Source organism: Carica papaya, chromosome 6 (genome assembly GCF_054855325.1).
Source record: "Carica papaya isolate Zhongbai chromosome 6, ASM5485532v1, whole genome shotgun sequence".
Classification (NCBI taxonomy): domain Eukaryota; kingdom Viridiplantae; phylum Streptophyta; class Magnoliopsida; order Brassicales; family Caricaceae; genus Carica; species Carica papaya.
This window is the reverse complement of record NC_142314.1, coordinates 34,389,575-34,414,875: the sequence shown is the minus strand read 5'-3', so window position 1 is coordinate 34,414,875 and position 25,301 is coordinate 34,389,575. Positions and strand designations below refer to the sequence as shown.

Genomic DNA, 25,301 nt, shown 5'->3' with positions numbered 1-25,301 from the left:
ATATATATAGATCCTAGGAATCATTCTTTTGCATTCCATCTACCCTGTTTATGAGCCAATAACCATCATCCTTTGGCAACAACTTCTACCAACCAAATAAATAATAAAGTCATATACAGCATAGCATTTATCATGTAATGCAATATATATATACACACATTTAGTTCTCTGTAGATGTTGACACTTCATCTAAAAACTAGTTAATACCAAAATTCCCGTTGACCCAACTACTTCCTTTTGGTTTTCAGCAGCATGCAAGACTTGGTTTCTTCTAGGGTAATATAATCCATTCAAGCCCACATGACACTGGCTTTGTGTTAGCCTAAGATCATCTTACATGATGAATTAACTGTTAAAAACAACTTCTATACATATATATATATAGGAGTTTCTAATTTCAACAAATATTATATATAAGGGTATTATAATGGTCTATCTGTCCCTGCATTTTCCTTGTTCTTAAAATGGGAAAAGAGAAATATAGAAATTAAAGATCAAAGAATCTATGCAGACTGTTAGGTGGAAAAGATTACTTCCTTGCCATTTCTGCATAACTTGTTTTTTCCATGTCAAGCATCGTATTCATGATCTTCCTAAGTGAAATTAATTAAAAAAATGTGACAAAAAGCAGGTATGTACACCTAATATATTGAATAAATTCATCTTCTAGACACTAATTACCAACCATAAACATATATTTATGATAATTAAGAAAATATTTCTCATGTGTTTATCCAGTCAAAGAAGTTTAAATTATCATAATTACTAACCATAGACACTAAGTACTAACCACTGAAATTATTAAAAAAAAAAATTAACAGAAACCAATTGGAAGTAAGTGAAATCTTTACCTGCTTCAGAGAAAAAACAAATAGACCAATTCAAAGACTCCTGCCTATATAAACAATGATTTATCATGCAAGTTTTCTCACCCTTGGCTAAAAGCATCAGTTGCTTAATTGAAAAAAATGAAGGGTTTACAGTTGATTACAGCTCTTGCCATATTGGCTCTGGTTTTTCCATTTTCTTCTGCTTATGATCCCAGCCCCCTTCAGGACTTCTGTGTTGCCATCCCTGATCTCAACAATGGTGGTAAGTTTCTCTTTTTCTACCACATTGATCTTAGTGTTTCTCCATTTGTTTGAGAATACTGTCATATATATATATGTGTGTGTGTGTGTGTGGACAGTGTTTGTGAATGGCAAATTCTGCAAGGACCCAAAGCTAGTTAAAGCAGATGATTTCTTCTTCCGAGGGCTGAATGTTCCCGGAAACACAGAAAATCCAGTACGCTCCAATGTGACAACAGTTAACGTCGATCAAATTCCAGGACTAAACACTCTTGGTATATCTTTGGTTCGAATTGACTATGCACCAGGCGGCCAAAACCCACCTCACACTCACCCTCGTGGCACAGAGATCCTTGTGCTACTAGAGGGAAGTTTGTACGTTGGATTTGTTGCATCCAACCAAAACAACAACACCCTTTTCGCCAAAGTTCTGTATCCCGGAGATGTGTTCGTGTTCCCAATAGGACAGGTTCACTTCCAGGTTAATATTGGAAAAACAAATGCTGTTGCTTTTGCCGGTTTGGGCAGCCAGAATGCAGGGGTGATCACCATAGCAAATACAGTTTTTGGGTCAAAGCCACCTATTTATCCCGATGTTCTTGCCAGTGCATTTCAATTGGAAGTAGATATCGTGAAGCATCTGCAATCCCAATTCTGGTCCTATAACTAAAATTTTGAAGTTCGGTATAATTTCTTAATCAATAAGGAAGAAGTTGTTCACACCTTACATGGGATAGTGTAATATCCTTTTAAGTACTGGCTTTATTGCCTTATGTTTGCTTGTTTATGTTCTGGTCTCTAGCTCATGCTAGTTAAATATCATAATATAATAAAGCTTCATAATATAATATTCATATGTGTGTATATATATTTGAACAAAGTCTGTTTGTGTTAAGCTTAATCCCCTGAACGACTAGAATTGATCTATAACTCATTAAAAATTAGAAAGTGAGTTGGAATGGTAATTGATAATGATATGAAATATAGAAAAATGAAATTGGAAGTTACTGATTCTCTGTTTCTATAAAAAAACATATTTATATATATATATAGAGAGAGAGAGAGAGAGAATATTATTAGCTTTCACAAGATTCTGCCTCTGCATACCACAGACCATTAAAAATACATTGCTCAACTTCATAATATTCCACACTAATGCTGACACTCATAAATATATATATAAAGGAACTATTGCATAATATCCAAAACCAAACACAGAGAGGTCACTATCAACCTCTTTATACAATAAATGGCATACACCATAGACTTCATCCGAAAAACATACTACCATCGCAAGTGAGCTTAATGAATTATTCCGGTTTCTCTAACCTTTATCAGAACACTGATTGCAGAAACTTTATCACATTCATGTCTAATTGGAATGCTTTGGTGAGGACATGAGGGTCGATGGGTGGATTGGACCCGAAAACTGAATTTGCAATCGTGATAACTCCTGGATTTTGGCTGCTTAAAGCAGCAAAAGCAACAGCCTTTATCTTTCCAATATTGAACTGAAAATGGATCAATCCTACCGGGAACACGAAAACGTCACCAGGATTCAAAATTTTAGTAAAGAGAGTATTGTTATTTTGGTTAGATGCCACAAATCCAACGTACAATGTCCCTTCCAAGACCACTAGGATTTCCGTACCACGGGGATGAGTATGAGGTGGGTTCTGGCCACCAGGGGCATAGTCAACACGAACAATGGATATGCCAAGAGTGTTCAGTCCTGAAATCTGGTTGACATTAACAGTTGTGACATTTGAACCAACTCGATTCGTAGTATTTCCAGGCTTTGTAAGGCCTGAAAAGAAAAAATCATCTGCAGTCGCCAGTTTTGGATCTTTGCAGAATTTTCCATTCACAAACACTATAAAAACACAAACAAAACTTTATTAGTTGCAGTCTAAGAAATCAATATAAAACTAACACAAGCTCAATGAGAAAATGTAGGAAAGCTCGAAAGAATTCCTGATACGATGATAAGACCAATGCATACCGATATTCGATGGCTCATTGGTACCCACACAGAAGTCCTGTAGAGGACTAGGGTCTGATGCAGAGACAAAGGAAACTGCTATGGCTGCCAATAGAGAAGACATTACTGCAACGAAGCGAAAAACTTTCATGGTGATTTCGGATACTTCCCTTCACTTAATTATTGCTTGGTTGAGCGGAAGATGAATGATGGGTATTTATAGATGATACAGGAAATTATCTGCTCATAAGCTTTTCTCATAGCAAACAAAAATCGCCGGCTGTTTAATATTTGTTTCTTTTTAATAATATCAGGGCTGAAATCATTCTTCAACAACTACAAAATTCAACTAGTTTCTTCATATACTGACATAAACTGGTTTTGGATCAGAGTTTCCATAGCTGATAATTAATACAGTAGTTATGTATATATAGTATGTATACATATATATATATAATATTTCATATTCTAAGTTGTTAAAGCTGCAATGAAAATGACCCAACATCTACATGGCTAAGTAGAATGGTAAAAATCCTTACTTTTTATTGAATTTGACAGCTTCTTATCAGAATATATAAGTAAACATCAGATTTTAAAAAATGTTTCTTTTTTTTTTTTTATAAATTATCTAATAGAAATTAAGCTGTAAAAATGAGTCTTCTTTTATCTATTTAAGGTTAGATGATTAGGATGTGTTAATTAATTATTTGTCTTTTTGTTAGAATGTATGTATTCATCAGAGTATACAAATATCTATAACAACAAATGTTGAGTTTAAAATTTAAAAAAAAAAAAATTAACAGGTTAAACAATTTTTTCAATATCAAATAATTAATTTTAAAAAATATAAATTTAATAATATGTGACTTAAAATTTTATAGATAATTCAATAATTATATATATTTTTTAATAAAAAATTTAAATATTATAATTTATTTATTAAAATATATAAGAGCTTAATATTTAAAAAATAATCAGAACACAATTAAAATAATTTTTTTAAAAAAATATAAAAACTAGATTTTTTAAATTTTAACATCAGTTTTATAATTATTTGGTACACTTAAATTATTTCAAACCTATAAATTATTAAATAATATGGTTAGATCTTTATAAATATAAATTTATTTTATGTATGTTATATTTTTATTTTTGTTTTATAAAATTAAATAATAAAAAAAAAGTTATATAGAATTCTAAAATGTTATATGTTCTACTTTCTTCGGCGTTCTTCTTTCTTCGGTTATGGATCGTTGAGTTCTTTGGTTATAGTTCTCTCTTCAAATTATGTTTACCCAAACTCCATAACCATGAATCTATTCTCCCACCCTCAGAACCCTAATTTTTTCTTCCACTCTCCTCCCCTAACCACTAACCTTTCCCCTAATCTTCCCACTCCTCCTGCTCCTCCAGTTCCTGATCTCTCTGCAGCTCTCTCTTCTCTCAAAGCCCTCATCTCTCACACACACCAAACCCTCGACTCCTTCTCTAAAATCCTTTCCCTAAACCCTCATTCTCTCCTCCGGAAACCCGGAAATGACAATCTCGTCGCTTGCCCCGTCAATCCTCACCATCTCATGCCAACTGAGTCTCTCTTCCTCCACTCCCTTCACTGCCCATCTCCTCTTGACCTCACTCCCCTCGTTGCCTCTTTGCATTACCCAAGTTCCTTCAAGTCATCTTCCGAATTACAACACGAGACTCACTTTATTCAGTCTCTAGAAAACGCCGGCGATTCCGAGCTCTGCTTCTCTTTGGATGATTACGTAAATTTTGGGACTAATTTTTTTTACAAAGATTGTCCGGGTGTTGTCAACTTCTATGAGGTTGATGGTATAAGGAGGACCTTTCAATTGCCTAGGGTTTTATCTGTTGAATGCGCTAATTTTGTGGGTTTTGGTGAGAAAGAGGTGAAGAAGGGCTTTGACATCGAGGGCTTTAGTGTATTGCCATCAGATTACTGGGCAATTAGAAGTGAGATTGATAGCTGGGCGGATTATCCCTATACGTGTTCTTTTAATGTTCTCTGCGCCTTTTTGGGGTTGAAAATGGTTGATGAGGGCGATTTGAGGAAATGGCTAATAGCTAATTCTCCACGCTATGGAGTTATAATTGATGTGTACATGAGGGATCATATGTCGGTCCTGTTTCGATTGTGTTTAAGAGCAATCGTCTGGGAAGCATTTGGTTTGGTAGAATCAGCCTTGAAAGGTGGTGACTTAAAAGGGAAAGAACCAGAGATGAATTTGAAGTGTAAAAGGTTTAACTCTCCTGTTCTGGTTCAAGTGTTAACATGGTTTGTCTCTAAGCTTTCTGTTTTATATGGGGACGTTAATGGAAAGTTCTTTGCCATTGATATTCTTAGGCAATGTATAACAGAATCTGCATCACGGCTGTTGTTGTTTCCGTTGGAAAAACAGGGGATTGACATTCATAAATCGACAGAAGGATCTGAGAGATTAAAAAATAATGGCATACAGATTGAGGATATGAAACTGGAAGAGCCACTCGAAAAAGGTGGAAAGTGTGAACTGAAGAACAGAATGGAGGGATCTGTTGTCAAAGGTGTGGTTTTTGTGTCTCAAGTAGCTGCAGCCATTGCAGCATTGCACGAAAGGTCCCTTCTTGAAGAAAAGATCAGGGAATTGCGGTTTAGTCAACCAGTAACGAGATACCAAAGGTTCGTTATCTTTTACTTTGTGAACTTTTAGCGTTTATTTTCGTATTTAAATGATGATTTTTCGTTTTAACTGCTTGCATCTAGTTTATTTAGCACTACTACAAATGCAAATTTCATATTTACTTTGTTGTCTTACTTATGATAATGGTATTGTTTGAACAACTAATACTTGATTGTAATTAGACAACTAACTTTTCTATTATTGTTATTGCTTTGTGATAGTGTTATTTTTTATAACATGTACATCTTATAATATCTTGAGTTGTAAGGAATATACTCATAAATGTTAGTTGCCTTGATTATAGAATGACTGAACATGATATTCTATCAAAGAGAGCTGAAGAGGAGCGGATAAACCGTTCCAATTATAAGGCTATCATTGGGCATGATGGGCTTCCTCGACAACAAACATCTAACCAGGTATTGATTTTTCATTTTCAAAATTAATATTTCCCAAGTCATGCATGGGTTGTGTTTGAATTTAAGACCATGGTCTAAGTATATTAAAGAATTGACATAATCTTTTATCAAATGATACCATCCCGAAGTCTTCTCTATTCTCCTTTGTTGCTTTTTTCTTTGAGAACTTACACCTTTTAGTAGCTCTCAGTTGGGATGTTTCATGTCTGGTTGTAATTCTTTAGATGTTGCACAAAGTGCAGAGGCTGCGTTGCTGTTGGGAATTGAGTTGCTAAATAAGTCACACGGAACATTACAAGAGTCTGTATGTCTAAGGGGTTGTTAATTGAATCTATGAATAATTACCAATTTAGGTGTAAGCTTGTAAATTTGAAAGTTGGTTCCTAAAGTTGTTATTGACGAGCATGGCATCAGAGTCTTCAGTCATGAGATTCCATTTTTCTAGAGAAATCATTTTTAACTCTCTTTCTCATAAATTGATAAACGCTTTTATTTCTAAAAAAAAAAGAAGTTGATAAATGCTTGTGTTCATGTAAAGGAAACAAAGAGGACAAAGACTAGAGAAGAGTTATTGGCTGAAGAAAGGGATTATAAACGCCGAAGAATGTCATACCGTGGAAAGAAAGTAAAGCGAACAACTTTACAGGTGAGCAACGGATCTTGTTCAGAAGTATTTTTTAAGAAACTATGGTGCGGAAGCTCTGACTGTTCCTATGAAAACATGTGTAAAATGTTTGTCCATACTTTTCTTTTGGAGGTTTCTACCATCCTTTTAGAGTAAAGAAAAAGTAATTTAATGAACTAATGGAAGCTGCAGGTAGATATACTGTTTGAGGTTTGGCAGAAGTTACGTAGTGAGCCAGAGGGTCTGCCAAAGTATTCAAAAGAAATTTTGAATTTTTCATGTACTTAGTCATTTTGATTGTATTATAATTCCAACTGAATGTCCAGATGGTTTTGCCAGTATTAATACCCTGGTTCTCTCTGAAATTTCTTTCGAAAAGAAGCTGAAAAATTTTCTTAGTTCCTATATATTTTCACAGCTCATTTGGTTCATCTTTTATTCCGTTCCTTTCAAACTCCAATTCTAATTTTTTATGTTAGTTTTAGATGTGCAATTAAAACACAATTTGTTGTGGTTTAGTTACCCCAGTCTCCACTTAGAGTAAAAAATGAATCAAACATGACCTTGGCATAAAGAAATTATAGTTTTCTACATAAGTTTGTCTGTTTTCCTAGGTGCAGCACTGCGATCTGTCATTTGGTCTTAGAAACCTTCTTCTTTTGCTTTATATTAAACCTTTGGCCCCAAGCACACAAATATATATATTGAGAAAAGCTTGATGTGTATGCTTAATTTACAGGTTATGAGGGATATAATAGAGGAGTACATGGAAGAAATCAAGCAAGCAGGGGGTATTGGGTGCTTTGAGAAGGTAGATGAAGACAGAGGAATGCTACCGTCCAAATCAACGTCTTATCATGTAAACACTATGAAAGTTGATAAGCTTAGAAGAAGCAATGTTGACATATCTGAAGGAGCAAGAAGTACAAGAAGCACGGAAGACTATCATGGGAAAGAAGTAACAAATGATTATGATACCAAATCTAGAATGTCTGAGGATGATTTGCCTAAAGCTTATGAGAGATCAAGACGGGATCATCATGGGCACTATGAACATTTTGTAGATGATAGGAGGAATGATAGAGGAAAACCTAGTAAGGAGTATTATTCTGGAAGCTCACAAAGACACAAAAGTCATGGCAGATCATATGAGCAGAGCGGTCATCGGATGGAACAGGATGTTGATAATTTAACTATAACCAATAATCATGCTGTTAGAAGGTCTTCTTCTAGTCAAAACCATAGATCAGCATATTTTTCCAATCGTAACCTTCAGAGGAGTACCTTTGACCATCATGGTTCGAACTCTAGAGTACAAAATGCATTTGAAGATAGATATGATCCATCTGAATCAAATGATTTGTATGAAGATGATATCTTCAATGACCGGAAGTTAGACTAGAATAATAAAGTTTTAGAGTACTAGAAATGCTGTGTAAAACCATGAACTTTGCCATTCTATAAAGAGCATTATCCAGGGTGCTGTATAAATTCATGAGCTTTGCGGGGTAAGTTACTAAATTCTCTCTTATTGTACTTTTGGTGTTTTTCAACATAAGTTTTGTGTTTGACATGATTTATTCTCATAACTTTGCAGTAAGAAGTTATCAAGCTTCAGCTTTATGCAAACTTGTATCCTCCTCTGTATCCTTGATTATTTTATTGTTTGCTTTTAATCTTCCAGAAAACTTGGTAGCAATTATTTCTTTCTCCTCATCTTCATTTATTAGAAAATAATGGAAATGATGGGTATCCATATTAGGATATCAACTTCATCATATCACTTATAACACAAGAGTACCCGTTCATTATATTGGGACTGTCTGTATTTTAGTCACTGCCTTTTTTATCATTGTGATCACTTGCTATGGTTTTCTTTTGTTAATTCTTAAGGTACAAGGATGAAGTTAATTGGAGTAATTAAGATATTTGGGGAAATTTTTAGTAATTTGGGAAATGGATGAGCCATGTCTTATGAATGTGCATCTGAGTTGGACAAGCAGGATAATGATTCAGTATGCACCTTTAGCTTCATTTTTAAATTTTAAATTGGACAAGATGACTTGCTACCAGGTTTTTGCTAGAACTTTCTGCAGATTTTATCTGCAGGATGGAACTCCATTTCAGACTAATAAGAGATTTTTACTTGTTTTACTCTCATAGCTGGTTCCAAATTAAAAAGTCATTTTTATATTCCAACAATTCTTTTGCTGTTTCGCTGGTCATTTACAATCTGTACTATGAATTCTCTGTTGTCAATTGTTTGTCTAACCTTGTGGAAGCCAAAAAATTTCCAAAACACTCTTCAGAGAACAGTATACTGCATGTTGATAGGCTAAGGTAGTAGTTTGTATATGCTATTGTATTTCAAATGATATTCTCATGAGTTAATTCTTCTTTTAGGATGTATCTTTTTGGGGGTTCTCTAAATTCTAGATGGAGGTTGCTTGCACATATGGAAGTAGTTCCCACATTCATACTGTGAGTTAATTTTGCTTGTAGTTACAATTTTAGATTACAGCTTACAAATGCCAAGATCGCAATTAATAGGTTCTGCGAGAAACATGAGGAATTTTGTTGATCTTTGTTTTTATGAAGGGATTTGCAGGAACCATTTGTTACAAGGCGGTTGAAAGAAATCTTGATGATGGCCTTCCCAAACTGGTTGATTTTGTTTTTAAAGACAAAACGGCATGGTATACCTTTCTTCCTATGTATTCACCTTGTGTTGTTTGATATCATCCCAGGTGGCTATTCTGCTGACAGACATAACAAGGTAGCCATAGTATTAGCAGCAACTTGGTGACTTTTATGTAAAATGGATGATATGGTATACTTCCCTCTTCTCAAGAAATCTTTACTTATTTGAACAACCTTAGACTTGTTAGCTTGCTTTTGTAAATCATCTTCTTTTAATCAACACGTACAAGAATGTAATATTTTGTTGTCTATATAAGGTAATATCATATATGGTGAACTTTAATTTAAAAATAATAATTCTGAAGTCATTTTTAGTAAATTACTTAGAAGTGAGTTTGATTTTTTTTTTTTTTTCTTTTGTGGGTAGAATATTTTCCTAAGTGTTCTATGCACCTCCAGTTCTTTCCCCTCCCCCACTCTCTTCCCTTATTCTTGAATTTCTATTGATCCATATGGTCTCCCTTCTCCTGTAGGTTCTTCTATGCTTACCCTTCCATAACCAACATCTCACACCTTAACCCTTATCTTTCTTTATAACTACACCCGTCAGAGACTAGATTTTTATTTTGGGAAACTTGTAATCTTCTGTTCCGACCAAAAACAGGCGGACGAAGAGTTTTGACACCTAGCTCATCTTTCCAATTTGCTTTTGTTGGGTCTTCAGATATCATTTCCCATTGTTGAATCCCTATCAATGGACAGAATCGTTGATGCTTATCCTGACCTCCATAACATCTTATTACAACAACTTATCCATAAGAACAAGAGATTACTACCACTTGCAGAACACTGATGATGCTCTTAGGCATCTACTTCATCTTCTACACGAGAAAGAGAAAGGAACTTACTACATACATTTCCATAGTTCATTTCGAAGGAACTCAGAATTCACTTGCTTTAAACTGGTAGGTTTTTGCCAGAAAAAAAAAAAAAAAAAAAAAAAAAAAAAAAAAAAAGAAAAAAAAAAAATTCTAGACAATATTAATTATATCTAATTCCAAATCTACTAAAAATCTATATAGGTTTATTTTTTCAATTGAGATCTTCAACTTTTATTGTGTCATCTGACTTAAATGCTATTGACAATTTCAATCTAATTTATACATTTTGATATTTTCGTAAACAGTGCCTACTAATTACTATATTTTGTTTAGAAATTAGAATAATCCTTTGAACCTAAATATGAACTTCATGAACTGCTAGATGACCTTCATTTAACTCCCAAATGAATATTCAACTGCCCCTTATCTTTTTAACCTTTCAGAAAAAGTCACCCCTACACTTTTTCATTGTTGAAAAGTAAAAAATAGAAAATTTGTCTTCACGAAACAGGCAATCCATCATTTTATTTTGCATAATGGTTAAATTACATTGTCAGCTTTTTGTTGTCATTAGTCTTTGGGTTATGATGTCACGCCTCAATACTCAATATAAGGTGTAATTTTTGTTCATACCATTTTCATACAGTAGGTGTATAAAATATATACATGCATATATCAAAATATAATACAACTTAATATTTTACATAATATATACAGTAATTATATATACAAAATATGATGTCAAAATTTAGAGTTTAACAAAATAAAGTGGAAATTTTTCGAATATGTACAAAATATACAAAAATAAGAACTTTTTTTATGGATTCTACTCGTCTGACAGCGGTGCTGGTTCTTCATTCTCCTCTAAAAAATATTATGGTAAAATTTAATAAGTTTTATGAACTCAATAAATATTTTGGTTCTCTCAACTCAAATAAGATTTCATACAAAATACACAGAATGAAACAAATGTAATAGTGATGTTTCAATGCAAAATCCATTTACTATTTTTACCACTTCACATGTTTCTGATTAATTTATGAATTCTCTCGAATATCATATACAATCCTCAAATGTATATCCACATACTCTCAAAAGAATACAAATACACTCGAATATCATTTATCATCTCGAAACATAATCACATATACACAAAAGATCATATATACACTCGAAAGATCATTTATACGATTTCATCGCGCGATGTCATTTATGTCATCATCGAGGAAATGTGAAATGGATCCCCCCATCACATAGATAGCACACACACACACACACAAATCTTACAATTTTCACAGCAAGTACGTTTGTTAGGTGACTCACACTCATAAATACCTATCCACGTCTAAATCAAGTTTCAAACTCTATACATGTGTAGGTTCACCATGTCCACTGAACTTCAGCCACACACACACACTTTTCTCAATTCAGATTAAACGAGAAGGTATTCAAGGTCCCTACCCTATTCACTCCTACTCTCTCATTCCAAAATTCTTATCTACTTACCTCTTATTCCGTTTTTCTCTTAATTTTATTTCATTGACTATTTCACGACCTCAATTATTTCTTTTCTTTTTTATTTTTATCTTTATATTTTATTTCTTTTTCAATTTTTTATTTAATTAGAAATTTTCTTAATTCTCAATTTCGTATCTCATCACAGTCCAAATAAATTCTCAATATTTTAGATTTGTCGTCTAGTTTTATTTTTTCATAAATTTCTAATTGTTTAGGTTCACCGATCATAATTTGGGTTATGTTTTTCATCGAAAATTGGGTCAGTATTCGTTCAAATTTCAAAATTCATAATTTAATGAAATGAACGCAATTTTTTTAAATTCAAACCCGGTTGAGATTTAGAAATACTTACACTCATATACATCTTTCCAAATCTACCTGAATGTCCAAATTTCCGGTATATACACAACATAAATTAATTAAAATAACTTAAAATACTAAACAAAATTAATTTAATTAATTCTCAAGTTCCAATGACAACCCAACGGAATACTTGAAATTTTCGAGATCCATACCCAAAAAAATTTTCAGTTCTTCGTTCGGTGGATCGAATTTTCGTTTTGAATGAAAACTTTTCAACTTCTCGAACGGTGAATCAAAATCCCAAAAGACGATTCCGACCTCCATTCATGTGGAAGATCCTTCGGCTTCCATGGTGGATGGGTTTTTCCCATTCCTGAGGAAATCTCCTCGGTTCCCACGCGGGTGGGTGGCCCGGCCGAGCTCGCATGGCTAGCCTGACACCAGTCCCTCTCCCCCGCTGCTTAAACAACCACCAAACACAAAAAAATGGTTTTACCTTTGGTGTGAGCAATTCGGCCACGGCTTAGCTCCCGGTGGTCTCCTCTCGATCACCCCCCGACTCTTTAGCTTGTTTGAGTTCCGGATGTGATTTTCTCAAACCTATAAACCGATTAGTAAAAAGAATAAAAGAATCTAACGAAATAGGAAAAGAATTATCAGAAAATAGAGATGAAAGGGACGAAACATATTAGCTTTTTGTTCAGACACCAACGTCGCGATAGTTCGGCTTTGTATTTCGTTGTCACGCGGAGCTCCTTGGCCATGATTTCTGTTAAAATTAATGATTTTTTATGTTAAGGTTAAATTCAAAAAAAATGAAAATCCACCATGAGGATGTTTCACGGAAGGATACGTAAAATCCCATGCAATGTGTATGCATGATTTTCGGACAATCTGATTTGATCGATTGGTTGATGTAATCCGTTTAAATTTGTATTGTTATATATATGATGAAATAAAAGAAGAAAACAACTCCTTCTCTCCAGAAAAAGCACGCCTCTTTAGAACAGCAAAACAGAGGCAGTTGTATAAGCTTGCTCTGTTTTGTTGCCCTTTCTCTCCTCAACTTTCTCTCTCTAAGTTTGTTCATTCACAAAGCCTCCTTTGAAGCTTATTCTCCTTCGATCAACAAGTGGTATCAGAGCTGTTATCTTAAGGGACCTGTAAATCAATATACCCTCAAAAATCCAATGACATCCACTGGAACAACACCCTCTCCACACTTCAATGGAGAAAACTACCATGTATGGGCAATCAAAATGAGAGCTCATCTGAAAGCCTTAAGTCTGTGGGATGTTATTCTGGATGACAATGATCCTCTTTCACCAGGGGACACTGCCACTATAAATCAAATCAGAAGGCACGAGGAAGATAAAGCCAAGAAACCAAAGGCAATTGCTTGCCTTTTCTCGATCGTTTCGGATAGGGTATTTTTAAGGATTATGAACTTCGAATCACCAAAGGCTGCTTGGGAGAAACTTAAGGAAGAGTTCGATGGGGGAGTCAGAAGCAGGAAGGTAAAAATCTTGAGACTGAAGAGTGAGTTTGCATTGCTCAAAATGCAGGAAAATGAATCAGTGAAAGACTATGCATCCAAACTCTCGGATGTGGTAAACAAAATAAGACTACTTGGGGAGGATTTTCCAGAATCAAGGGTAGTAGAGCAGATTCTTATCAGCTTACCCCCCAAATTCGAGTCTAAAATCTCAGCCTTGGAGGAGCTAGCAGACATAGAGTCTATCTCCTCAGCTGAGCTGATAAACAAGCTTCAATCCAGTGAGCAACGTGTAAATATGCATGTTCGACAACATACTGAGGGAGCCTAAATTTCAACTCAGATCAAAGACAACTCTTCAACACAGAATCAAGGAAGAAGGAGTGGATGGAATCAAATTGGAAACCAGAATTCCAGTAAACAAAGAAAATATTCTCAGTATAGTATCTGTTCGTTGACAAATTATTCAGAAAATGAGTGCTGGTACAAGGGAAAGAAAACCGTTCGGTGCAATTTTTGTAAAAGGCTTGGTCATAAGGAAAAATTCTGTAGACAGAAACAGAAGCAGGAAGGATCACGACCAAAGCAGGAACAACTGCAAGCCAATATCACCAAGGTATCCTGTGAGCCAAGTGACACAATTCTTGTTGCACTAAATAGGCTGCCAGTGGAGGATGATACTCTCTGGGTGGTAGACAGTGGATGCACCTCCTACATGTGCAAGGATGAGGGCTTATTCGTATCACTTGACAGAACAATCACAGGCCAGGTCCGACTTGGAAATGGTATGCTGGAAACCATCAAGGGCAAAGGCAACATAGCCATTGAAACCAAGGAAGGTAGAAAACTTATCACTGATGTAAATTTTGTTCCTACCCTCTCATAGAATCTTCTCAGTGTGAATCAGATTACTGATCGAGGCTACTCAGTTGGATTCAAGGATAACTGCTGCAGGATATATGATCATGAGGATCGCTTGATTGCTTCCATCCAAAAGAAGAATCAAGTCTACTCCTTGAAACTCAGAGAAGTAGTTGAGAAGGCCAGTGTTGCCTCTGTAACTGAAGGTGAGATTTGGCACAGGCGCTTTAGGCATTTTCATGCGGCTGGGCTACAACAACTGTAGAAGGGAGGTCTAACCAAGGACTTCCCAAATATTGCAGTTACTGAGACAGTATGTGGTGCATGTCAGATGGGGAAATTGGCAAGGAATTCTTTTCCTTCGCAAGCAGATTGGAGAGCAAAAGATAAGCTGGCACTTATTCATTCGGACATTTGTGGTCCAATGACAGAAAACTCCATGAGTGGTTGCAGGTATTTTGGCTTGTTCATAGATGATTTTTTTAGGATGATTTAAGTTTGTTTCCTGTAGAATAAAGCTCAAATTTTTGGTGAATTCAAGAAGTTGAAGGCTATTGTAGAGAAGGAAAGTGGCAGTGTACTGAAGTGCCTTAGGACAGATAATGGGCTTGAATTCAATTCCAGCCAATTCAATGATTTCTGTTCTGAGAATGGGATCAAAAGGCAGCTCACAGCACCATGTTCTCCTCAACAAAATGGTGTCTCAAAGAGGAAGAACATAACCATTATGGAAATGGCAAGAAGCATGCTTGCTGACAAGCACCTGCCTAAAGCCTTGTGGGCTGAGGCAATGAACACTGCTGTGTTCCTGCTCAACATGCTGCCTACAAAGGCTGTAAAGCAGATGACACCGGCGGAGGCTTGGAGTGGCATTAAACCATCAACTAAGTATCTAAAGGTGTTTGGATCAGTGTGTTACTGCCATGTCTCGGATGACAGGAGATCCAAGCTAGAAATGAAGGCTGAGTTTGGAGTATTTTTGGGATACAGTATTGAAGCAAAAACATATAGAGTTCTAAACCTAAAAACCAACAAGCTTATGATTCGAAGAAATGTAACGGTGGATGAAAATAGCTACTGGAATTGGGAGAAGCTGAAAGTCGAAAGAGACTATGTCACAGTTGAAGAATGAAAGAAATCAATGACAGTATCAAACCCAACTCAAAGTGATGAAGAAGATGAAGAAGATGAAGAAGGTGAAGCAGAAGAGAGAATAAAAATGAAAAGTCTAACTGACATCTATGAGAGGTACAGCTTTGCCTCAAAAGAACCTTCCTCTGTTGAGGAAGCACTTCAGCAGCAAGAGTGGAGACTTGCCATGGAAGAGGAAATAAGGATGATTGACAAAAACAATACTTGGTCTCTGGTAAAATTAAGTACAAACAAAAAACCAATTGGAGTAAAGTAGGTGTTCAAAGTGAAACTCAATCCGGACGGGACAACAAACAAGCACAAGGCACGGCTTGTGGTAAAGGGATACTCCCAGCTTCCAGGAATCGACTACACAGAAACCTTTGCTCCTGTGGCCAGATATGAAACAATTAGACTTATTCTGGCCATGGCAGCTCAGTTTGGTTGGACTGTGATGCACTTGGATGTGAAATCGGCCTTCTTGAATGGTAAACTGAATGAAGAAATTTATGTTGAGCAGCCACCGGGGTTTATTCAACTTGGAAATGAGAGTCACATCTATCTTCTTCACAAGGCCCTATACGGCCTCAAACAGGCTCCACGAGCCTGGTATGATAAGTTAAATACATACTTACTTCACTGTGGGCTTGAGAGAAGCATGACAGAAAACATACTGTATGTGAATAGAGATGAAGACCGACTTATCACTGCAGTATATGTTGATGATATACTAGTGACAGGCAGCAACAAAAGGAAAATGATAGAGTTCAAGCTAAAATTAGAAAAGGAATTTGAGATGTCTGATCTTGGGGAAGCTACCTACTTCCTGGGAATAGAGATTCAACAAAGCAGCTTGGGTATTTTTCTTTCACAAGGCAAGTATGCCAAAGAAATTCTAAATAAATTAAACATGAATCACTGTAAATCAGTATCTACACCACTGGTGTCCAACCTAAAATTTTTAAAGGACGAGAAAGGTAGTAAAGTTGAAGAAGGGAACTACAGAAGTCTGATTGGGAGTCTTCTGTATCTCATAGCTACCAGACCAGATATTTTATTTGCAGTGAGTTTACTTTCAAGGTACATGGCTTCACCGAGGGAATCACACTTACAAGCTGCCAAACATGTGCTGAGGTACTTGAAAGGAACCTGGAATTTTGGTGTTCAATTCAAAGCAAGAGCTGAGGGTGGGTTAGTCAGCTACAGTGACAGTGATTGAGCAGGAAGCGTAGAAGATGCACGTAGCACAACTGGGTACTTGTTCAAACTAGGCTCCGGTGTTTTTTAATGGGCATCTAAGAAACAGGATACTGTGGCTCAGTCCACAGCTGAGGCTGAGTATGTAGCCGCAGCTACAGCAACTAACCAAGTAATTTGGTTGAGGAAGGTGTTCAACAATCTTAAGCTAGACAAACAAACACCTACAGTGTTGTATGTAGACAACAAGTCTGCAATTGCCATTGCAAAAAATCCAGTAATGCACGGAAGAACTAAATACATCAACGTTAAGTATCATGCTATACGTGAGGCTGAAAGGAATTAAGAAATAAAGCTGATACATTGCTCCACTGATGATCAGCTTGCGGACATTCTAACCAAGGCCCTGTCTAAAGCTAAATTTGAGGATTTGCGGGAAAAGGTGGGGATTGGTGAAAAAAGTCATTAAGGGGGAGTGTTAAAATTAATGATTTTTTCTGTTAAGGTTAAATTCAAAAAAAATGAAAATCCACCATGAGGATGTTTCACGGAAGGATACGTAAAATCCCATGTGATGTGTATGCATGATTTTCGGACGATCTGATTTGATCGATTGGTTGATGTAATCCGTTTAAATTTGTATTGCTATATATATATGAGGAAATAAAAGAAGAAAACAACTCTTTCTCTCCAGAAAAAGCACGCCTCTTCAGAACAGCAAAACAGAGGCAGTTGCATAAGCTTACTCTGTTTTGCTGCCCTCTCTCTCCTCAACTTTCTCTCTCTAAGTTTGTTCATTCACAAAGCCTCCTTTGAAGCTTATTCTCCTTCGATCAACAATTTCCTTTCCTTCTTCTTCCTCCTCCGTGATTTTCTCTCTTCTCCTCTCCCCGTGCGTGGCCATTCACGACTTTCCCTCTCTTCCCACTCGGCCACCCTTTTTTTCCTTTCCTTTCTCTCTTTTCTTTTCCCTTCCCCTCTTACTTTCAGGTCTCTCTCTTTTTCCCTCTCTCTTTTATCTCTTTTAGTTCCTCGCGTGACACCATTTTTTCCTTCTCTCCCCGATCGCCTATCTCAGTTTCTCCCTTTCTCTTTTTCGGCTTCTCTATCAAATAAAGGAAACCAATCTCTTTCCTTTGTGTACCCGTTTCCTCAACCATTGGATCCCTCACAAAATTGATTTGGACCGTCTATTTTTTTTAAAATCTCCTCTATCCGATCGCCTCAAGCGGTCAGATCTGGGCCGCCAATTTTTCTAATTTCCTTTGCCCCCTTCCACTTCTCCTTATTTATGTTTTTACCATTTTTTAATATACTTTCATTTTGGTCCTTAAAATTAATTAAAAGCCCCAAATTTTAAAAATTCTTTTCATTTACATATAAACTCCAATTTTATTATTTTTTTTATTTACATTTCTTTTCTTTCTTTAGGTGGATGTTATAATTCTCTCCTCCTTATAAAAATTTGGTCTTCTAAATTTGATATGTCACTAAAGTAGGTGAGGAAATTGAGCTCGTATTGAGTCTTCAGTCTCACAAGTAGCTTCCACTGGCGAATGATGTCGCAGAGTATATTGACTATCAGAATAGTCTTATTCCTCAATACCTGCTCCTAATAGTCCAATATATCTATGGGCATTTCCTAATAGGACATATCTTCCTCAATAAGAATCTCATCATACTGAATTATATGTGATGGATCATAATGGTATTTACGTAATATAGACACATGAAATACATCATGAACATTAGCCAACTCTGATAGCAATGCCAATCGGTAAACAATAGATCCAATTCTCTCCAGTATTTTAAACGGTCCAATGAAGCAAGGGCTTAATTTATCTTTTCTTCCAAGTCTTATAAGGCCTTTATTGGTGACACCTTCAAGAACACATGATCCCCTGCTTCAAATTCCAAACTCCTTCTACAATTATCTGCATAATTTTTTTGTTTGTTTTGGGCGGTTTGAAGGTTTTTCTTAATTAGGACAATCTTGGAGTAGTTTCTTCAATTAATTCAGGTTCAATTAATTTTTAATCCTTAATCTCTTTTCAACACACAGAGATCTGCAAAGTCTATCATAAAGTGCTTCATATGGAAGCTGTAGATGGTCGTCCCAACTTCCTCCCATCTCTAGTGCACAAGCCTTAAGCATATCTGCTAATGTCTGGATGGTTCTTTTCGTTTGGCCATCTGTTTGTGGGTGAAATATTATGCTGAATGATAAAGTGGTACCTAAGGTCTGTTGAAGACTTGTCCAAAATCTAGATGTGAAACGAGCATCTGGATTTAAAACTACTGATATTGAAATTTCATGAAGTCTAATAACTTCCTTAATATATAATCTGACAAGTTTATCTAGAAGATCTGTAGCTTTTGTTGGAATAAAATGGACTGACTTCATTAATCAGTCCACTATCACCCAAATAATATCATGGTTCAGTTTTGTTCTAGGCAAATCCATCACAAAGTCCATAGTGATGTGTTCCCACTTTCACTCTGTAATTGGTAGAGGTCGGAGTAATCACCCTACCTTTTGGTGTTCGGCTTTAATCCTCTGACATGTGAGATATTTACTAACAAATTCAAAGATATCTTTCTTTATCTTATTCCACCAATACCGAGATCGTAAATTTTGATATATTTTGGTGATGTCTGGGTGTATGGTAAATCTAGAATTATGTGTTTCTCTAATATGAATCTCTTTAAGTTAGGGTCATTAGGAATGCACAATCTTCCTCTGAATCAAAGCAACCCATCATCGTGAACACTGAAATCAGACCTTAAACCATGTTCAGTTTCTTTCTTCAAGGTTCCTATAGCAGTGTCAGTTTCTTGAGCATCTTTAATTTTCTAAATTAATACCGGTTCAATTCTTAAGCTGGCTATATACATTCTCCATTTGTGAATATGCCATTATAATTCTTGTAAGGTCTCTATAGTATTGCATTCAGAAGCTACTAGTTTTGTAATCATGTCGGAGGTACCACAACTCAGTGTATCAGCCACCACATTTATTTTCACTTGATGGTAGGATATCTTACAATCGTAATCCTTAAGAAGATTCATCCATCTATGCTGGCGCATGTTCAGTTCCTTCTGCATGAAGAGATATTTAAGACTCTTATAATCAATATAGATCTCAAACGTCTCTCCATACAGATAATAACGTCAGATCTTAATGCATGTACAATTGCAGCCAATTCCAAATCAATGAGTCAGGTAATTTCGTTCATGATTCTTTAATTATCTTGACCCGTAGATAATGATTTTGTGATTTTACATTAGCACGCATCCTAATCCCTAACCTGACGCATCAGTATATACTGAATATATCCATTGGGTAATATTAGTATTGAAGTTGTCATAAGTCGGTCTTTAAGTTCTCTGAAGCTATTTTCATAGTCTAAGGTCCATTCAAATTTAGTATCCTTCTTAATCAGCCGGGTAAGAGGGGTCGCAATCTTAGAGAATCTTTTTACAAATCAACGATAATACCCAACCATACCCAAAAATTTTCAGACACCCTTTACCATAGTGGGACATTCCAATCCCATGATAGACTCAACTTTTGCTTGATTTATAGATACTCCGTCTTTAGAAACCACATGACCTAAAAAGGCGATCTGTTCGAGCCAGAATGCACACTTACTTCATTTTGCATACAACTTTTCTTTTCTAAGAGTTTGCCTAACTTGTCTTAAGTGCTCAACATGTTCTACTCGACTCTAGGAGTAAATCGATATATCGTAAATGAACACAATAATAAATTGATCTAAGGCTCGAACATCCAATTCATCATGTCCATAAATACCGTTGGAGCATTCGTCAATCTAAAAGGTAAGCAAAAAATTCGTAATGGCCATACCTAGTTCTAAAGGCAGTTTTGAAAATATCTTCATATTTAATCTTCACTTTATGGTAACCGGATTGTAAATTAATCTTGGAAAAGATTTGGGCCCCTTATAATTGGTCAAATAAATCATCAATTCTGAGCAAATTGTATTTATTCTTGATGGTGACCTGGTTTAATTGTCTATAATCAATATACATTCGTTTAGTTCCATTTTTCTTATTAGTAAATGTTACAGGAGCACCCCAAGGAGAAACACTAGGGCAAACAAATCCTTTCTATGAGAGTTCTGTTAATTCTTTCTTTAATTTTTCCATTTTAGCTCTCACAGACTGTAAAGAGCAATAGAGATTGGTTAGGTGTTTGGTTGTAAATCAATAGAAAATTCTATTTCACGGTCCAAAAGTAAACCTAGAAGTTCGTCAGGGAATACATCTAGATACTCACGGACTACCAACACATCATAAAAATCAATCTTCTTATCTTTATCACCTACCACGTCAACTTTTACGTGTTAGGCTCAATAAATTATATAACTTAAATAACCATATTATATAGTAAATAACACCGTTCAATTACGAGGTAAAAGTTTCTTCATTAAGAATATTAAATACAATCTTCTTGTTACAACAATCTAAAGTCGCGTAATAAGCTGCTAGTCAGTCTATTCCTATAATTACATCAAAATCTCCTATATCTAAAAGTACAAAATCTATTTTTAATTTTCTACCAACTATCTCTATTGTATAATTTTTATAGATAATATCATAATGTAATACATTTGTGCTTGGTGTGGATATCATCAAGATATGCTCCAAATAAACAAGTGTAACACCCAATCGTGGTGTAAAAGTGTGTGGCACGAATGAGTGTGTGGAACCTGGATTTACTAATACCTTAGCTAGGTTCTTTGAGATAGGATACATACCTTGAACCACGTCTGGGTTTGCTTCAGCATCTAATGCCGTAAGGATGTACACTTATCCCCATCTTTAAACTTCTGGTTGTTCCTTCATAAGTGGGGAGTTACGGATCAAATGTTGTTGGCTACCACACTTGAAACAGGATCGAGTGACACGATGACACGGCTGATTACCATTATTTTTTCCACAAGTACGGCAGGTCTGTGCCTTACCAAGAGTTGATGGTGGTATAGGAGATATCTCTGTTACCATTCTGGGCCTCTTATCTTGTGAACTAAACCCTGGAATCTACTTTCTCGGAGGTACCGGGGGTCTAGAACTGCCTGCTTCAGAGGATGAACCCCTCAGTTTGCTTTCGCCAAAACCTCATCATAGGCCTTCAATTCTAGAACTGCAAGAGCATCCTGGATCTCTAAGTGTAGTCCCCACTAAATTTTTTTCGCCCTCTATCATTCATCAATTAGAATGGCTAGAGTAAAACGGGTCAATTCAGTGAATTTTCGAGCATATTCAACCATTGACAAGTTCCCCTGGGTGAGCTGCATGAACTCTAATTCTTTCTGGTGTCAGAGTCGTGCTGGAAAGTACTCGACGTTGAACGCCTCCAGAAATCTCTCCCAGGTGATGGGAACAGGTAAAGTTGTCCGTCTGAATTCCCACCAACAGTCACATTCACCCACAAGCAGGTACGTAGCTAGGATCACTTTCTGTTTAGAAGTCACCCCTAAAACTCGGAATGTCTTTTCAATTTCTTTCAATCATTCTTCAGCTTCAATAAAATTCTTAGTACCAGCAAATGTAGGAGGATGGAGTCTCAGGAACTTTCTATGACAATCTGGATCCATAACGACTAGTTCTGGTTTGTATAGAGTCAGTACTGGAGGAGGGCCAAGTATCCCTTCTCTAGGCTGGTTAACAAGCTTCTCTACCATGTGGTACAATCGATCAATATGCTCCTGTAAGGACATGTAATCAGGAGGTTGCTCCGATGGAGTCCATCCACGTCTCATCTTACAACCCTTCATTCAGAAAAAAAAAAAAAGAATTAAAACATTTTAAAATAACATTTCCTACTTCTCAACACACCAATAGTTGCAAAAAATATTATATTTAAACTCTACAATCTCATAAACAATGGATGATTCTAGAAATGTGGGCTCTGATACCACCTATCATGCCCTGACACTCAATATGAGGCACAATTCCTGCTCATGTCATTTTTATGCAGTGGGCCCATAAAATATATACATGCATAGATCAAAATATAATATAACCTATCATGTCACGTGATATATACAGTAATTATATATACAAAATATAAGGTCAAAATTTAGAGTTTAATAAAACAAAACGAAAATTTCTTAAATATGCACAAAATATATAAAAATAAGAACTTTTTTTACAGATTCTACTCGTCTGACAGTGGTACTGACTCTTCTTTCTCCTCTAAAAAATATCAAGGTGAAGTTTAATGAGCTTCATCAACTCAATAAATATTTTCATCCTCTCAATCCAAATAAGATTTCATGCAAAATACACAGAATGAGACAAATGCAATAGTGATGTTTTCATGCAAAATTCATTTATTATTTTTGCCACTTCACATGTTTCTAATCTATTTCTGAATTCTCTCGAATATCATATACAATTCTCAAATATATATCTACATACTCTCGAAAGAACATAGATATACTCGAATATCATTCATCATCTTGAAACATAATCACATACACACGAAAGATAACATATACACTCGAAAGGTCACTTCTAAGGTTTCATCACGTGATCGTTTATGTCATCATCAAGGAAAGACGAAATAGATCCCTCTATCGCATGGATAGCATACACACAAATCTTATAATGGTCATAGTAGGTACGTTTATTAGGTGACCCACACTCACAAATACTTATCTACGTATGTATTAGGTTTCAGACTTTATCCATGTGCAGGTTCACCATGCCCGCTAAACTTCAACCACACACACACACACACTCCTCTCACGATAAGATATGCAAGGTCCCTATCTATTCACTCCTACCCTCTCATTCCAAAATTCTTATCTATTTACCTCCTATTCCGTTTCTCTGTAAATTTTATTTAATTGATCATTTCACGACCTCAATTATTTTTTTTCTTTTCTATTTTTACATTTTTATTTTATTTCTTTTTTTTTCAATTTTTCACTTAATTATGAATTTTCTTAATTCTCAATTTTGTATCTCATCACAATCCAAATAAATTTTCAATCTTTTGGGTCGTCGTCTAGTTTCGTCTCCTCATAAATTTTCAATTACTTAGGTTCACTAGTTATAATTTGGGTTTTCTTTTTCATCGAAAATTGGGTCAGTGTTCGTTCAAATTTTAAAATTTATAATTTAATCAAATGAATGCAATATTTTAAAATTCAAACCCAATTGAGATTTAAAAATATTTATACTCATACACGTCTTTTCGGATCCGCTTGAATGTCCAAATTTCCTATGTACACACGACATAAATTAATTAATACACCTAAAAATACTAAACAAAATTAATTTAATTGATTCCCGAGGTCCAATGACAACCCACAGAATCCCTGAAATTTTGGGGATCCATACTCAGAAAAATTTTCAGCTTCCTGTTCGGCATATCAGATTTTCATTTTTGAGGAAGACTTTTCAGCTTCCCGAACGACGAATCAGAATCCCAAAAGGCAATTCCGACCTCTATTCCTACAAAAGATCTTTTGGCTTCCACGATGGGTAGGTTTTCCCCATTCTCGAGGAAACCTTTTCGGTTCCGGCGTAGGTGGGTCGCCCAGCCGAGCTCGCGCGGCCAGCCTAACACCAGTCTCGCTCCACCGCCGCTCAAACAACCACCAAACACGAAAAAAAAATAGTTTTACTTTTGGTGTGAGCAATTCGGCCTCGGTTTGGCTTCCGGTGGTCTTCTCTCAGTCACCTCGCGATTCTTTAGCTTGTTTGAGTTTCGGATGTGATTTCTTCAAACCTATAAACCGATTAGTAAAGGGAATAAAAGAATCTAACAAAATAGGAAAAGAATTATCAGAAAATAGAGATGAAAGGGACGAAACTTACCAATTATTTTTTTCGAACACCAACGTTGCGACAATTCGACTTTGGATTCCGTCGTCACGCGGAGCTCCTTGGCTGCGATTTCCTTTTCTTCTTCTTCCTCCTCTGCGATTCTCTCTCTTCTCCTATCCTCTTACGCGGCTGTTCATGGCTTTCCCCCTCTTCCCACTTGGCCACCCCCTTTTTCCTTCCATTTCTCTATTTTCTTTTCCCTTCCCCTCTTCCCTTCTGGCCTCTCTCTTCTTCCCTCTTTCTTTTCTCTCCTTCGGCTTCCCTACGTGACAGCCTCTCTTCCTTCTCTCCCCGATCGCCTATCTCTCTTTCTCCCTTTCTCTTTTTCGACTTCTCTCCCAAATGAAGGAAACCTTAATCTCTTTCCCTTTTATACATGTTCCCTTAGCTGTTGGATCTCACAAGCTCGACCTGGACCATCCATTTTCATTTAAATCTCCTCCATCTGATCTCCTCAAGCGGTCCGATCTAGGCTGTCCAATTTTTCTGATTTCCTTTGTCCTCTTTTATTTCCCTTTATTTATGTTTTTACCCCATTTTTTCTAACATACTTTTATTTTGGTTCCTAAAATTAATTAAAAATTTTAAATTTTGAAAATTCCTTTCATTTACATCTAAATTCTAATTTTATTATTT

General features: G+C 35.9%; 4 protein-coding genes and 1 long non-coding RNA gene across 9 annotated transcripts; 2 read left to right on the top strand and 3 right to left on the bottom strand.

Annotated features, from left to right (window-relative positions):
- The first annotated feature begins 910 nt into the window (after positions 1–910).
- LOC110814919 (germin-like protein subfamily 1 member 13) lies at positions 911–1,924 on the top strand. The gene is made up of 2 exons (XM_022042503.2): positions 911–1,092; positions 1,190–1,924. The coding sequence occupies exons 1-2, from the start codon at positions 969–971 to the stop codon at positions 1,738–1,740; spliced, it is 675 nt and encodes a 224-aa protein (XP_021898195.2). The 5' UTR covers positions 911–968; the 3' UTR covers positions 1,741–1,924.
- A 194-nt stretch (positions 1,925–2,118) lies between these two features.
- Positions 2,119–3,328, bottom strand: LOC110814920 (germin-like protein subfamily 1 member 14). Its single transcript, XM_022042505.2, has 2 exons — positions 3,073–3,328; positions 2,119–2,943 (listed from the first exon to the last, which is right to left on the bottom strand). The coding sequence occupies exons 1-2, from the start codon at positions 3,200–3,202 to the stop codon at positions 2,405–2,407; spliced, it is 669 nt and encodes a 222-aa protein (XP_021898197.1). The 5' UTR covers positions 3,203–3,328; the 3' UTR covers positions 2,119–2,404.
- A 933-nt stretch (positions 3,329–4,261) lies between these two features.
- LOC110814972 (U11/U12 small nuclear ribonucleoprotein) lies at positions 4,262–9,753 on the top strand. Of its 5 annotated transcripts, none has more exons than XM_088222679.1 (7): positions 4,262–5,311; positions 5,417–5,731; positions 6,037–6,151; positions 6,690–6,797; positions 7,516–8,284; positions 8,374–9,257; positions 9,375–9,753. In XM_088222679.1, the coding sequence occupies exons 1-5, from the start codon at positions 4,362–4,364 to the stop codon at positions 8,176–8,178; spliced, it is 2,151 nt and encodes a 716-aa protein (XP_088078805.1). In that variant the 5' UTR covers positions 4,262–4,361; the 3' UTR covers positions 8,179–8,284; positions 8,374–9,257; positions 9,375–9,753. The 5 variants fall into 5 exon arrangements, with proteins under 5 accessions (XP_088078805.1, XP_088078804.1, XP_088078802.1 ...); XM_088222678.1 differs by having other exon boundaries at positions 4,262–5,731; positions 8,374–8,791; positions 9,180–9,257; positions 9,385–9,753; XM_088222676.1 differs by having other exon boundaries at positions 4,262–5,731; positions 8,374–8,791; positions 9,180–9,257.
- An 8,691-nt stretch (positions 9,754–18,444) lies between these two features.
- LOC148253576 (uncharacterized) lies at positions 18,445–21,830 on the bottom strand. Its single transcript, XM_088223404.1, has 6 exons — positions 21,752–21,830; positions 21,552–21,613; positions 20,336–20,428; positions 19,847–19,901; positions 19,558–19,645; positions 18,445–18,703 (listed from the first exon to the last, which is right to left on the bottom strand). Exons 1-6 carry the CDS (start codon positions 21,828–21,830, stop codon positions 18,445–18,447), a joined length of 636 nt encoding a protein of 211 aa, XP_088079530.1.
- Positions 21,831–24,097: 2,267 nt separating this feature from the next.
- Positions 24,098–25,127, bottom strand: LOC148253575 (uncharacterized). Its single transcript, XR_015821673.1, has 2 exons — positions 24,657–25,127; positions 24,098–24,567 (listed from the first exon to the last, which is right to left on the bottom strand). It is a non-coding gene; the product is annotated as an uncharacterized LOC148253575 (long non-coding RNA).
- Positions 25,128–25,301: the final 174 nt, after the last annotated feature.

Coding starts and splice junctions, on each gene's coding strand:
- LOC110814972 (XM_088222678.1), top strand. CDS start 4,362: ATGAATCTATTCTCCCACCCTCAGAACCCTAATTTTTTCTTCCACTCT. Junction 5,732..6,036: donor CCAGTAACGAGATACCAAAG/GTTCGTTATCTT, acceptor CCTTGATTATAG/AATGACTGAACATGATATTC. Junction 6,152..6,689: donor GACAACAAACATCTAACCAG/GTATTGATTTTT, acceptor GTTCATGTAAAG/GAAACAAAGAGGACAAAGAC.
- LOC148253576 (XM_088223404.1), bottom strand. CDS start 21,830: ATGGTAACAGAGATATCTCCTATACCACCATCAACTCTTGGTAAGGCA. Junction 20,429..21,551: donor TCTCAAAGAACCTAGCTAAG/GTATTAGTAAAT, acceptor TGGCTCGAACAG/ATCGCCTTTTTAGGTCATGT. Junction 19,902..20,335: donor GATTGGAATGTCCCACTATG/GTAAAGGGTGTC, acceptor CTCTTCATGCAG/AAGGAACTGAACATGCGCCA.
- LOC110814920 (XM_022042505.2), bottom strand. CDS start 3,202: ATGAAAGTTTTTCGCTTCGTTGCAGTAATGTCTTCTCTATTGGCAGCC. Junction 2,944..3,072: donor CAATGAGCCATCGAATATCG/GTATGCATTGGT, acceptor GTGTTTTTATAG/TGTTTGTGAATGGAAAATTC.
- LOC110814919 (XM_022042503.2), top strand. CDS start 969: ATGAAGGGTTTACAGTTGATTACAGCTCTTGCCATATTGGCTCTGGTT. Junction 1,093..1,189: donor CCCTGATCTCAACAATGGTG/GTAAGTTTCTCT, acceptor GTGTGTGGACAG/TGTTTGTGAATGGCAAATTC.